This window comes from Physeter macrocephalus, chromosome 5 (genome assembly GCF_002837175.3).
Source record: "Physeter macrocephalus isolate SW-GA chromosome 5, ASM283717v5, whole genome shotgun sequence".
NCBI classification, from domain to species: domain Eukaryota; kingdom Metazoa; phylum Chordata; class Mammalia; order Artiodactyla; family Physeteridae; genus Physeter; species Physeter macrocephalus.
The window spans coordinates 910602-925131 of record NC_041218.1 but is presented as its reverse complement, the minus strand read 5'-3'; the positions used below and the strand labels follow the sequence as shown (position 1 = coordinate 925131).

The following is a 14530-nucleotide window of genomic DNA, read 5'->3' as shown; positions in this document are numbered from 1 at the left end:
GACAGTTCTTGAGATAATCCCGTTATTGTCTGGTCGAAAATGACAGCTTCCTCTTATTCATGTGTTAACGAGGGATTAAATATTGTTTTTCATTCCCATAATCTACGATGGACTGGAAATTAAAAATGGAACATTGTATATTAGCAGGGCTTTGAGGCCCAGAGTTTGTTTGCATTCACTTAGAGAAGATCTGTAAATTAGCAGTTTAACCAGCAGGCCCTTCTACGCTGCTGCCAAAGAGCAACGTCACAAAGCACCGCTGACACCCCCAGGTAAACTCTACAACAAATTCTTCAGTCTGCCTGCTCTACACCCCAACGAAAATGTGCCAAAGAAACAGACGCCCTTTGCCAAACAGATAAAATGGCAACACCGTTGATACTGCCTCAACGTCAAGAATTTTTCACTGCCCCCTCACCCCTGCGGAGGGGAGCGTCTGCATCACGCCCTGGTCCTCACATCCCGAGACACAGCTGCCCTGCAAAACCGCCCTGGGGGCCCGGCCAGCGGCGAGCACGGCCAGCCCTCTCGCCCGAACGCCCATCGGCAATGGGGACAGTCGTTTATCTACACCCGTGGTAGCTGCTACTTTAGTGCTGTGACTGGTGTCCCAGGTCGAACCATGGATTTGACGGGGTTTTGGACAAGACTAGCCCATTATGCTCCTAACCATACACACTACATTTTATTTATTTAAAATGTTTATGTCCCTGACTGGCACGTAGAATTCTTCACTTTTTCAGTTATTGTCTGGCATGATGCAGAGCACAGGACACGTATATTTCTTAGAAGCTGAGTTGTCCAAGGGTGATCCTTTGTAACTAACCCTAGGGTTAGGGTCAGTGTTAGGGACTGAGCCGTGTCCCCCCAGTTCATACGGTGAAGCCTTAACCCCAGGACCTCAGGATCTGACCGCATTTGGAGATGAGCCTTCAAGGAGACAGTTAACGTAAGGTGGGGTCACGGGTGGGCCCGGATCCACTGTGACTGGTGTCCTGATAAGAAGAGGAGGTCAGGACACAGACACACACAGAGGGACGGCCGCGGGAGGACACGGGGAGAAGGTGGCATGTGTGCCCAAGGAGAGAGGCCCAGGAGGGACTGACTGGCCCCTGGGTGGGTGTCAGATCCCAGCCTCCAGGACGATGGGTGTCCATTTCGGCCCGACTGCGGGACTCCCTGAGGAGGAGGGACTGACTGGCCGACGCCTGGGTGTCAGATCCCAGCCTCCAGGACGATGGGTGTCCATTTCGGCCCGACTGCGGGACTCCCTGAGGCCGTCCTAGGAAACCAGCGCAGGTGGCATGGAGACACCCAGCCCTGGCCACCCCTCTGCGTGATCGCAGGTGGTGTTCCCCCAGGAACGGGAGAGAATTAGATGTTTTTAGTACCGCATTAAGCCCCAGCGCTTGTCAAGGGAAGAACGTTACCTCTTAAAACACTGCTGTTTGCTTTATATGCTATCAGTCAAAACACAGAGCTGTGCTTCAGGGTTTGCGCACGCAGAAGCCTAACTTGCCTCTGAGCGTTCGTTCCACAGCAACAAAGGTGAGGTCTGTGCGGACAGACTGACGAAGAGTTGGTGGCCCTGCCTCTCCGCGAGCAGCCTGGGGTCACCACCCCAGGGAGGGGCTCTCCCTGTACCTGCTGCCCCGCGGGTCCCCTATGAGTGGCTGTGAGGCGCATCCAGCAGACGGGAAGGGCCGTCCAGGTGCCGGAAGGACATCCCCGGGCTCTGGTCCAGGTTCGGCACCCGGGGGGGCCCTGTGTGGGGCGGGACCGCCCGCCTTGTCTCCAGGTGCCGAGCTGTCACCTGCCCGGCGGCGGGGGCCCGAGTGGAGGTGCCGGGGGGTCAGGAAGGAGGAATGTCTGGAGGCACCGAGGACGCAGCTGTGACCCCGAGACCAGACCGAGGGCCCCTGCCGCCCCCGAGGGCACTTCCCGAGGTGACCGTGGGCCCCGCCAGGCTCGAGCAGGCGTCGTGTATACGGAAGTTGGGAAATTAGGGTCTCGCACTTGCCTCTTGAACTCTGCAGGTGAAAATTTTATCTGTGCAGTCAACCTACCACCTAGTTTAAAACTACATGCTATTCGTGGAGTACGGCAGGTGTCAATGTGCCTCAGGGGTGTTAACTAAGGGATTTCAGCTTCCAAGAATCTTGAGAAAAAGACAACAATGTGACAATACAAGGAGAAGTAGCTAATTTTATAAAAATAACAGATTATTTACTTTTCATGTTTTCTTGAAAATATGCAATTATCAAAAAGGCCTGTAAGTGAACCGTTTCCATGTCCTTCTCACCCGGTGAAGTTTAACAGGACAGGCGAGGCCGGTCACAGCCCTGGACGTGGACGTTAGTCGTCTCCTTCCTCAACCCCAGTCTGTCCATCACAGTTCACGCACGGCAGACGGGGGGCGGGTCTGGGGAGCGTGCGTGTGCGTGTGTATGTGCAGGGGGGCCTGGGGAGGAGGGGACCCAAAGTAGCCTGAGGTCCATTCGATCAAACTTGACTGTTAACCGGGAAACCCAGGTGGCTAGAAAGGCGAACTCTGTTTACGAGTCAGGCGAGCAAGGCACGGTAACCCCAGAAGGAGAGATTCAGCTGTAGGTCAGTTGATAATCGCTCCCGGTGCTTGGATGACACCTGTGACTTTCCGGTGTTGAGGGTCACACGGTGTCTCCCAGAGAGGTGTGTGCACCTCCTAACCCGCAGTCCTGGGAAGGAGCCTTACTTGGCAATAGGGTCTTTGTAGATGCGATCTAGTTAAGATGAGGTCACAGCGGGGCCGGGTGGCCCTAATCCAACGTGACCCACGTCCTAAAAGAGGAGATGCACAGGAGGCCGTGAGAGGATGGGGCAGAGGCTGGAGGGACGCAGCTGAAAACGCGGCAGCCCCCGGAGCAGGAAGAGGCGGTAGGACCCTCCCCCGGAACCCCCGAAGGCGCGTGGCCCTGCGACACCTGGATTCTGGACATCTGGCCTCAGGACTGCGAAAGAACGCATTTCTGTTGTTTTAAGCCCCCAGTTTGTGGCGCTTTGTTACAGAAGCCCTGGGACCCTGACACCCAGGTCAGTGGCGGCCCGGTCTGGGCGAGAGACTGCTGGATAGCAGGACCCCAGGGCTCAGGGCCACCCGCCAGTTGTGGGCAGCCCCGCAGGACAAGGGCAGGTCACGAGGCCAGTCCTGCAGATGCTACCCCTGCGGTGACATGGGGTAACACGGGCACCGAGGCTTATTAATAGGGTCCCATTTGGGAGGGATGCAGAGACATCACAGGACCTGGTGGCCCCAGTGAGGGTGGGGTTTCGTGGACCGATTTCAGGGCCTGGAGCGGAGCCACAGAGAGGGCACTGTGCCCCGGAGTCCAGGTAAAGGGAGTGGGTGGTACTGCTGGGCCCATGGGACCTCTGACTTCCACGGATGCTGCCCAGGACCGAGCCCCGGCCTGGGGCCACCGTTCCAGCACCAGCCGCCCTTCCCACCTGTAACCACTCTGCTTAGATGCGGGTTGAGGCATTTGACTGCTGGTGAAACACCAGTGGCCTTGCCGGTGCCAGGGACACCGAGGGATGAGGCCCAGTTGCAAGGAGACGCCTGTGTGGTGGGCCCCGTTCCCACTGCAGGAGAGGAGGGGACCATCTTGATAAACCACACTCACCTCTGCCGTGCTCGCCACCATGGCATTGGCTGCATATCTGTTTCGACGTGAGATTATTTTAAATTTGGCACTTGATTATACTTTGTGTTACGTTGATTACTAATTATTTCACATGGGTGCAAACAGCCTTTTTATCTTAACCCATGGATAAAGCAGAGGGGAAGTATTCAGATCAGCAATTAAGGGATTCACATCAGTTGTCATGGAGATGGGGCCTGGGGTGGTCAGAGTCAGAGAAAGAAGGGCCACAGCTGCCTTGGGGCCAACATAGAAGAGGGGCCTCTGTTATTTCAGGGATGACAGAGGAAGCGGGCCCGGGTCAGGAGGAAACCTTTTCCAGAGCAACGCAGCTTTCACGGAGGTTCCGAAGCACCAGGAGAGCAGTCGAGTGACCCAGGAAGGAGCCAGCACGATGAATCGGCGTGTGCCGGGGGGGGGGGGGGTGTCCACCTGCAGCCCAGGGCTCACGCTTCACTGTCCCAACCAGGGGTTACTGAGTTCCCGCCACGTGTCAGGAGGCACCGGGCGACAGAGGCACACGTGGGGCTCACTCCGGAGCTCACAGGCCGAGAGACAGACCGGAACTCGCAGCACTCAGCACGCTCTGGGGAACGCCACGGAGGAGCCGGGCAGGAGGGAGGGGACGGGGGAGCCCTGGGTGACACGCACCTTCTCAGCGATCCGCCCGGAGCAGCTCCCCCATCCCCCGACTCCGGGATCCCGGTGTCCCCGCTCAGCATGGATCAAGTGGAGTCCTGACCCCCAGGACTTCTGGAAGCGCCCTTTACAGAGGGATCAAGTTACAGTGAGGTCATTAGGGTGGGCCTGAGCCCCGGGTTCCTGCAGCTCCTGCAAAGTGACGCACCCCCGACTCACCCTCCCCCACGGGAACCTCGGGCAAGAGTTCAAGGACGCGTCGGCGGCTGGTGTGGGGCTTCCAGGAGGACAGGCATCTGTGGGCCGGAGACCGGAAGCCAACTCTGAGGCTGACCGTCCAGTGGACGCATCTCCAGGTGACGGGAGCCTCTGGGATCCTTTCGCTAAAAGGCGGGACTCAAGACTCTCCGATTTCAAGGCCGGCGAGCCTCGGGCTCGATTCAGGGACGAGGCTCCGGCTCTGGAGGCGACCACCTGGAGGGGGGTTTCCGACCTGAACTCCTCTGTGCCTGGTTCCGCATCCGCGAAGCGTGTCCGCCTGGCGGGACCCTGGACGGGATGCGCGTGGGGCGCCCAGGACGGCTCGACCGAGCCCGGCGCGCTGGCACCTCCGCTGCTCCCTAGGAAGCTGGGCAGCGGGGAGGGGTTTGCCCGGTGTGCCTGCCTCTAATTTTCTTCACCCTCTTTCAAGCAATTCCAAGTCTTACGGGTTGAGGATCGAAAAGGGGTTTCTGGAATATTACATTCCTAGGGCTCTTATGAGCGTCTCCAGAGTTCAGCTTTTTACATGGAAATTAACTTCTGATTCCACGCTACCCGGCTGCGTGGCAGAAGCTGCTCACACGTTATTGAGACGGACGGCCCCTCCGTGTCTTAGGGGGACGACCGTCCAGTCCCAGCCGGACCACGGCCACGCCTGGCAAGGAGACACACATCACGCACTTTCTAGAAAAACATGGCTGAAATGTCAGAAAGGGGGGTGGGGGGACACCTGAGCTGCCGCTGCCACAGGCAGACGATACTTGTTTCATTTTCCGTGACTATTTACCTTGATATTGAATAAAAATCCAATCTGTCACTATAGCAACTGCCTCATCACACGGCACCTCGCCCGCTTTAAATCACGAAAAGTACTGAAAAGACACCCGTGGGCCCACGTGACAGGCTGCCTTATATAGCATTTCAGAAGAAAAGGACGTCGTTTAATAATAAACTCAAATTTGTCAATACGTCAAGTGCAGTTAATTATATCGAACGTATTTGCGTGTGATTTTCTTCACTTTTGAGAAATAAGAGAAGGGTATGAAGAGCGGTGGCTAGGGCTGCGCTGGGCGGAGGGTGCTGAGCTCCGGGGGGGCCCAGCCAGCAGAGGTGGGGATGTGTCACCAAGGAAGGGGCCTTACGGCTGCCCCTGAACTTTGACCGCTATCACGACATCTCAGCCCCGTGTGGGGAATCCTCGGGGCAGCTTCGGACAGGCCGCTGCAAATAGTTCAATGCAATTTCATGCAGATTTCCCTTTTCAAACATAAATTAGGAATACTGACAAGTAAACAAGCTTCTCTTAGGACTGATGCACATTTTGCATTGAGAAGAAAAAACATCAGTGCTCTCTGTCTAGAAACACAGATTCGAATAAAATAAGGGGATGGGCACACAGTTACAACGCTGAGGAGCCAGAGCCCACGTGGACGGGCCCAGGGCAGGGCCCTTGGAGGCTGAGGACACCCCTCGCCCCGGGTGACCGCGGGTGCCCACCTTCTGCCCTCTGGGCGCAGCCGGCCGTAGGCTGGCAGGGGTGCGGGAGCCGCCGGGGTGGAGGGTGGACGGCAGCCCCGCCGAGGAGCCCCGGGGTCCTTACGGTTCCAGAGCGCCCCTGGGAACAGCCGGCATCACCTCAAACTCAACTCGGAGGCTTTACCCGAGAGACCCTGTCCGCTCCGACACCGTCTCCGCCTTATTCGTTATACTGAGCTGCAAACGCTACAACTTCTCCTTCACGCACTCTTGAGTCCGCGGCTCTGTCTCTGTCTGACAAGACCCATCCTCCACCTGTCACAGCTCTGCACCTGCCCGGGCGTCAGGGGGGATCTCTCCAGGCCTCTCCTGCCCCTCTGCTGTCCACACACACCACGGCTCTTCCTCCTGAATTTCCAAACATGGGCCTTGATCTGAGCCCAGGATATTTTTAATTACTTATTGCGTCCTGCTTGTACATACAGACACAGCACCGTATTCATAAATATGTGGTGACTCAAGTTATTTGAAACATTCTCTACAGCCACCTGGGAGCCGCACCACGCTCACACATGGTGGCGTTTCCTCTCGGGTCCTCACTTATTTAAAAGCGAGTATGTGCTCAGTTACTTTGGTTGCATGTTTTTTCTTTATTAAAACTAATAAATGGTATTGAAGATAAAACGACCAAGAACTATACGCACACATTGAACCGATATCCATCTCCCAGTTTGACTCCCGTCCTAGTATTATGTGGATGTAACCACAGGGGAGACTTGGTGAAGTGTACACGGACACCTCTATACCGCCTTTGCAACTTCCAGTGAATCTATAATGATCTCAAAATAAAAAGTTAAAAAATGGTACTAACAAAAATTTTGGAAAAGGGCAGAACTCGCTTATAATCCACCAACCCCGTTCTAGAGCTGACCTCACGTTTGCACGTGGTCCTCCAGCCCGGATCTGTGGGCACAGACAGTTTTCACACAGCTGCCCTTAAGTTCAGAGGTGTCACAACAATTTTTAGTGAAATCACTAAATCCGTTTATTTGATTACTATAATATAATTAGTTACCTTCCTGTGTGGTTTTTTTTTTTTTTTGTGGTACGCGGACCTCTCACTGTTGTGGCCTCTCCCGTTGCGGAGCACAGGCTCCGGACGCGCAGGCTCAGCGGCCATGGCCCACGGGCCCAGCCGCTCCATGGCGTGTGGGATCCTCCCGGACCGGGGCACGAACCCGCGTCCCCTGCATCGGCAGGCGGACTCTCAACCACTGCGCCACCAGGGAAGCCCACCTTCCTGTGTTTCATACTTAGGTCAGTTTTGGTTTTTCCAAAGCTTTGTTTTTTCCTTTTCTTAGCTGGTGAATGATACTCTTAAGATAAAATTCTGGGAGTATGATTACTGATCTGAAGGGTAAGTTTTTTTAAAGCAATAGATTCCCACTGTCATGCTGCTTTCTAAGAGTCGAGTTTAAGTGTTAGCACTTTTGATTTTATTAAAGAACCAAGACTATTACCCGTGAGCACCTCTGCAACCACTTCCAAGGATGAGGCTTCGGACTGGATGCCGGGATGTTACAGGGTACCCGCAGGCTCCTCGCTGGAGGGTCCTCCGACGCGTCCGCCCCCCGGCCCCCAGCTGCCACGGGGCTTCCTGCCTCACCGCCAACTTATCCGCCCCCCCGGCCCGAGAGCCAGTCACCGCTGACGCGGCCACAACGCACTCCCGCAAGCCAAGTGCCCCATCACCTGTGAGTCCCGACTGCACACCCGCTGGCGTTTACTAAGCGTGCTAAAGGCAGGTGCCGGCTCCCGCCACGCGTGAAAAGCGACACGTGGGGGTGGCAGCTTCCCCTCAACCTGGTGACCACGTGGAGCTCCGTCCCACCGTCTTCGCGGGGGGTGGGGTTACTCTGTGCCTTCTTCACACCTTGGCAAAGGGCCCTCGACATCAAGTCATCCCCCGAGTCCAACCAGACCTGTGGTCGGGTCTCCGGGGACTCGGCCGGACACTTGGCTCCCCCGAGGGTCCCCGTGACTCGGGCCATCCCCGCCTGCATTTCTCTGCCCACTGACGTGTGATGCCCAGTTGCTCTCAGAAATCCCTAGACCACTGGGCTCAGGTTTTGATAACGCCCATTAAAGCAGCAGCATCCCTTCCAGCAGACAGGCGATGACCAAGTGGGGTTTGCAGAGGAAACGAGCCATTTTCTCAGACGCCCATCACGGACCCCCGTCCCACCTGCGCGGTCTCACGGGACGGCTGTCAGGCACACACACCCACCAACACACACGTCGCCCAACAACGTCACGCTGATTTGTGGCGGAAGGAGCACGACCACGGATTCGTAGACGCTCAAGGGACTCTGCGGATGGACACAGTCTTGGCCACGAAAGTCCTTTCTCTGGACAAAGTCCTACCCAGGACCTCAAACGGTGACTGAGGCAAGGGAAGCTCAGCGGGTTAAACCAGCGTATGGACGGCAGTTTGCTGGGGCTCCACGGCCTCCTGCCCCCACAGAGCAGAGCTCTGGAAGCCCAGGGCTCTTTGAAGTACCCGAAACCAAGCCTGACATCCCACGACATGAGTGGTGGGTGCAGGACACACTGCCCCAAACACGACACCTCGGCCGAAGGTGTCTCCAGCCGTCCACCCCCTTCTCCCCGAAGCAGGCCCGAGACCCTCGTGGGAGCTGTGCCCGCCCTGCACCCGCTTTGCTGCAGACCCACCCCGGCTCCCCACGCCCCCTGGCCCTCCCCACCAACCCAGCAGAAGGCGCCCGGTCTACCCACGCCTGCAGGCTTCACTCCCTTATGTGTCCCGTGAAACTCAGATTAAATAAAGGTGCTGCTTTGCTCCTGTTTTCTGTCTTCACCAGTTTACCTTTGGGAGCCGAGGACCCTCAACGGGTCCAGGAAAACCTCCTCCTCTCTCTTCCAGAACCTGCCTGGAGGCCTGTCCCCTCCTGCCTGACTTTGCCTGGGAGGCAGCCCGTCCGGGGCTGAGCAGGGTGTCTGCACCGGGAACGCGCTGCTTCGGGGCTTCCCTGTCGAAGCCCCGAGCCTCCCGCAGCCGCACCGAGACTCCCGCTGAGACGTGGGCAGGTTAATCGTTAACCATACTGCGTTCATCACACTGTCAAGAACTTAGGAAGTCATGGCTTATTTCAGATACACCTTGGAAGCCATACTCGTGGAAATGCTCGCCTGGGGACAGTCGTCTATTCTTCTTCCAAATATTTGCGTTTTTCTTGGGAATATCATAATTTCCCTTTGGAAGAAACGTGACTTTATTCAGCTGAAAAAATGTGAATACTTTCAAGATATCAGAAATTAGATTCTGAAATACGTCAAAATACCACCAGTCTATCAGGAACGTGTGTGTCTACTGTAGTCTGTTCCTTTCCTTTAAATTTTGTTTTGAGATATTTCCATTTGGCTTAAAAGGTTTTAATTCCGCTATATGTCATCACATGTTCAGTCACAAGCACCAGGGAGACATTCGGTAAATGCTGTTAGATTTCGAGGAATCAAACTCTGCTTCACTTTCCAGAGTCAGGAATTAGCAGAGACATTCGTATCAAATACGTTTCAAAGAAAATCAGAAGCATCAAAATCAGGCTCAATACTGCAGGAGGCAATTAACATTAGAAAAAGAAGTATTGTTAGCTTTTAAAAAATATCTCTGCTCCCGTTTTCACGATCCCAAACTCACTCCAAATATACAAACGCTCCTTCCCTCCATCCGGACCGGAGACTGGTCAGGCAAAGCTGCATGGAATGTGGGTTCTGGGCTTGAGAACCCATCAGAATGACCTCAGACAACTTCAAAACCGACAGCAGAACTGCCTTTTGAAATGGAAAACTGCCACGTGGAAGAGGACAGGAGACTGGAGAGCTGGTCGGCGTGGACCAAGGAAACCCCTGGGGCCCTAAGAAGACAAAGGCGGCTCAGGGAGAGCTAGGGTGGGCAGGCCTCTCACTGCCACGTTTCAATCGGTGACTGAAGTATCAATAAATGGTCTGGGAGGTGGCCGTTTTCTGCCCCCAGGGAGGGTGAGGTCAGACTCCTGGCCACCTGGGGACCAGAGAGGAAGCGGATCAGACTCGATGAAAATGCGGGAGTGGTGCAGCTGGGGTTCTGCTCTGCCCTGTGCCCCACCCCCCGGTCTCCCACCCCCAGTCTAGGCGGGACCTCCTGCCCCCACGTGAGACGGGCGCCTGGAAGAGGCAGAGGATGCCCCTCTGAGGTTAGGCTGTCATCTTCACAGACAAGCCGAGGGCAGCCCAGGCTCCAAGCTCCTGGACAGCACGCCACCAGCTTTCACTTCTGAGCCCAGGAGCCGGGGGCAGAGCCAGGTGGTGGCGGGACATTAAGAGCCCTGCTTTGCCCAGGCTCGGGGAACGCGTCACAGGTCTCCAAGGACAGAAAGGCAGGGGTCGGCGGCTGTGCGCGCCTGGAACACAGCGAATGGGCCCGGCTGCAGGTAGGCTCTGGGGTCATCATCATAGAAACAATATAAAGGCCATGGCCTTGGGGAGACGCAGATCCCACAGGGAGAGGCACTCAGCGCAGCCGGGCTTCAGAAGGAGGTCAGTGGGCAACGCTCAGGACGGTGACCACTGCAGATGGGCCGGCAACTGAGGTCCTGGGGCCGCAGGCGGTGGACCGTCCGGTGGACAGCGGGGACCAGGCCTGGCCGGGTGTCAGGAGCAAACAGGTGCCGACGTGTCCGTCCGCACGAGGGATACGGACACACGTGGGGGTAGTTTTGCGATGCAGGAGACGGAGCCAGTGGGAGGTGAGAGCGCGGACGTGGTGAGACCAGCGTCCCAGGAGCCTTCGCTTTAGTGAATCGGAAAACACTGGAGCATATCTGTGCGCTGACCGGATGGGGCCAGGAAGACGGAGCAGTGGCGACGCAGGAGAGAGGACGGGAAGGAGGCCGTGGGGGGCGCCGTCCCCCGAGGGAGGGGTGTGGGCTCCCCGAGGGGGGCGCGGGTCTCCGTGCAGGGATGCAGGCGGCAGGTCACAGACGGGGCGGCCGTGTGTGCGTGCGCTGGGCGCTGCCTGCTGGGCGCGAGGGGGGTCGTGGGCAGTGAGCTCCCTCCTCTGGGATCTGTGCCTGTGGCCTCCAGTGGGATGAGTCTGCAAAGGCCTAACACACGGCCTCCACCCTCCCCGCTGCCCAGGAACCGCAACCGCGGGGCGGGCGGAGGACCGGGCGGCTCCAGGCATCTCCCAGTCCCCGGCTCTGCGTCTCCCACCCCTGGCCCTGCCTGCCCCCTGCTCCAGGGCGGCCCAGCCCGCTTCCACGGAACACGCACAGGGAGGGGTTAGGGTTAGGCCCAGCGCCTGAGCTTCCTCTGACCCCGGAGCACCAAAGGCCCTAACCCGAGTCAGTCTGGATTTGCCCCCAGGCGCTGGGCACCAGGGCTGCTCCTGCAGGAAGGACACCTGCTGAGGCCGAGGGACGAGGGGGAGGGCAGGGGCCGCGGATCAGAACCTCCCGCCGTGGGCCTGCATCCTCCGAGCCCTCTGGCCCTTCCCGCTAGTAGTCACTGCACCCCATGGGGTACAGATGGTCTTAGGGACCCACAGACTCCCGGCGTCCCCCTCCCCCTCTCCGGCCGCCAAAGTTACGGTGAGTTTCGGGAGAAAAGACCGGGATTTCCTCAGCTGTCAAAGCCTCATGAACCCAGCCCCGTGCTCTGATGAGTCTGCGGCCACCGAGCTTCCTGTCCGCGCCGTGCCCGCCGCGTGCCGGGAACACGGTGACTTCGAGGCCAGCGCCCGCTGCGAGGCGCCCTGGCGAGGCGCCCGCCCGCTGCCTGCAGAGCTGGAGGCTCCGTCTGCGGAGGACCAGCCACTAAACAAGTTCTTATTTCAAGAGCCAGGAATCGTGACGGCCGCGCACGCAGAGCCTCCCCCAAAGACAGCGGCTGGCCTTCGAGTGGCTCCGTGGGGGCACCTCCGCCCTGGGCGAGGAGCGTCGTAAATAAGCGCCCTTAATAGTGAATTACTGTCACGGCGGGTGCCGTGAAATCTGGGGTTTCAGACGCGCGAGCACAGACAACCACCCCCGAGAGGAGTCGCGTCCGCCGTCGCGCGTACAGTTCATTAATTGCCCGTGATATGGGGCTCGGGCGCCCGCCAGGGCCTGGGCTGAGTGCCATCGGCTCTAATTGCTGATGGAGAGTGTGGTCAAGTACCTGCTTCTGAGGCCAGCACGATGACGCTGGGACACGACGCCTCTGAGGGTCATTAAATTTATCAGCAGTCATCCTGCTCTCATATCCCACCCCACACACGTCTTTAACAAGGAAGACAAAAGCGTGCCCACCGGGCCCAGGGGAAAGGGCAACTTCTCTTGCTGTACAGACTCAGCAACTGAGAATCGTCTGAAGGAGGAAGTACGTGTTTCCGAAGGATCCAATGTTTTCTTAGCCATGACCGCTTTTTCTTGGGGAGACACCGAATCACGATTTCAAAGGCAACCAAACAGCGTCAGACGAGCGTGGCCCGGCGCATCAGCACTTCCGCCGACGGGACGGGAGGACTAACCCGGCCCAGACGTCGGGGGGCCTCGCTACCACAGCCCCCCGCCTGGCGCCGACTGACCTCTGCCCCCGGCCCGAGGCCACCAGGCCGCCCGGACCGCACTGCCCGCAGCTACTCACCGAGCCGACTCCGGTCTGAAGAACCCTCAGTCCAGACATTTTTTCCAGTTGGTCCTTGTTGTCGGCTGTGAGGGGAAATTAAGAAGTAAGCGGTCAGCTTTGAGAGGCAAGCGTTCTCCAGACACCCTGAGCATCTCCCCCTGCAGACACTTCCATGGCCACATCGCCATTTTAACGGGTGCTGTGGACAAGGCTGGGGCGGAAACCGGGGCAGGGGGCTCCCCACCGAGGGGCCGGCAGACGTAGGGCCAGGACGTGAGTCCCTCCAGATTTGCCCACAGAACGTCCATAGGACATTCACAGCATCCTTGTGAAGACTGGTTGAGAAATGGTGGGCAGACCTGCTTTGCAAACTGTAGAGCCTTACTTTCGAACGATATGATGGTTACAAGTATATAATCATTGGCAACTGGGTTCCATTCACAAGCGTTCCGCGTTCACAAGACAGACTCGCTAACAGGCAAGACTGAACTGCGCCTTCGTTCCGTGAGTCCTGGGAGCTGCCGTACCCCTCTTATTCCTGCCCCAGGAGAACATCCCATAATAGTTTGCCTCCACCACAATCCACCCTCATCCTAGTTTGCTCCTGACTTAGAGCGAGGAAGACTCTCCGAGAATAAATGACCCTCCGTGTCAGACCAAGCGGATTGAGCCCTGGAAACCATTAGCAGCCGGAGAGGAAGCCCAGTTAATCCTGATGCTCGCACGGCAAACCTGCGGTCCCCACCTCTTGGAGAGGAAGTGTGTCACAAAGCAATTGACCTTGGCTTACGATTCTGTAGAAGTATTCTTTCGGATAAAGCCCCTGTCATTTTGGAAATGAAAACCAGAAAAAATAGATTTTATTGCAAACCCTAAGAAGGAAGAGTGCATTGCAACTGTGATTAATGCAGAACGAGATAGCAAGAAAATAGCAATTACTTTCACCTCTTATTGTAAAACACCTACGTTAGTCTTGGGTAATAAAATTATATCTTTCAGAGGGATACAAACCGGATCCTGCTATGGCCTGCCTCCCCCGCCTCTGGGGCTCTCTCATCGTCTGGTAGAAAGTTTTCCTTTGAACGAACCAACGTTATTTCTTACATTTAGGTAATTATGCATGCACTGGGGCGGGGGGGGGGGCAGACGCCAACCTGGGGTTAGAGCACCAGCACTTTAAGAGCCTCTAAGCTGGGGGTGCAGAGGGGCAGGGAGGGGGCAGTGGCCCAAAGGTAGACCTTGAATGGAGGAGAATATTCTGAAGAGATAGAGTATAAAGCAATTGATTTTCATGTTCCCCTGTGAACAAAGGAGGCATTTTGCTGAATGACAGGCTCCTCGGGGATAATCGTGAGTCTTCAATAGGCTGAGGGACACAAAGCACAAAGTAAGGATGGAAATTAAAAGTACTCCACTATTGCTGCCGAGAAGTGACAGGCATTCCCGGCTCAGGAATGAACAAACCAGCCGGGCAGTAAGATGCAGATGACCCAGTCCAGGGGTCAGCAAACCTGCTGGGAAAGCCAGGTGGAGACACCTGAGGCTCGGCCGCCATGGGCCCCCACCGGGCGGGCAGTGTTACGGCTGCGGGGACGGGCCTGAGGGACGAGGGACAGGTCCTGGCTGTGTCTGGCACAAGCCCGCGGAGCCTCGAGGTGACTGTGGGCCTTGCTCGCGGCCCGAAGACCTGTCCTCCGTCCCCGACGCCGTGCAGAAGGTTCTGTGCCTGGGCCCTGTCCCCGTTCCACACATGGCGGGAGAGTCAGTCTCAGCACAGCTTCCCTGTGTCCCCCAAGCACCACTGCCAC

At 57.1% G+C, this 14530-nt stretch overlaps 1 protein-coding gene across 1 annotated transcript in view; it reads right to left on the bottom strand.

The window, feature by feature from the left end:
• The window catches only part of PTPRN2 (protein tyrosine phosphatase receptor type N2), a gene marked incomplete at its 5' end in the record, with an annotated part of 716488 nt that overhangs the window by 247843 nt on the left and 454115 nt on the right, over nt 1–14530 (bottom strand). The window contains 1 exon segment of the mRNA XM_055084697.1: nt 12741–12805. Within this exon segment, the coding sequence (XP_054940672.1) occupies nt 12741–12805 (65 nt within the window).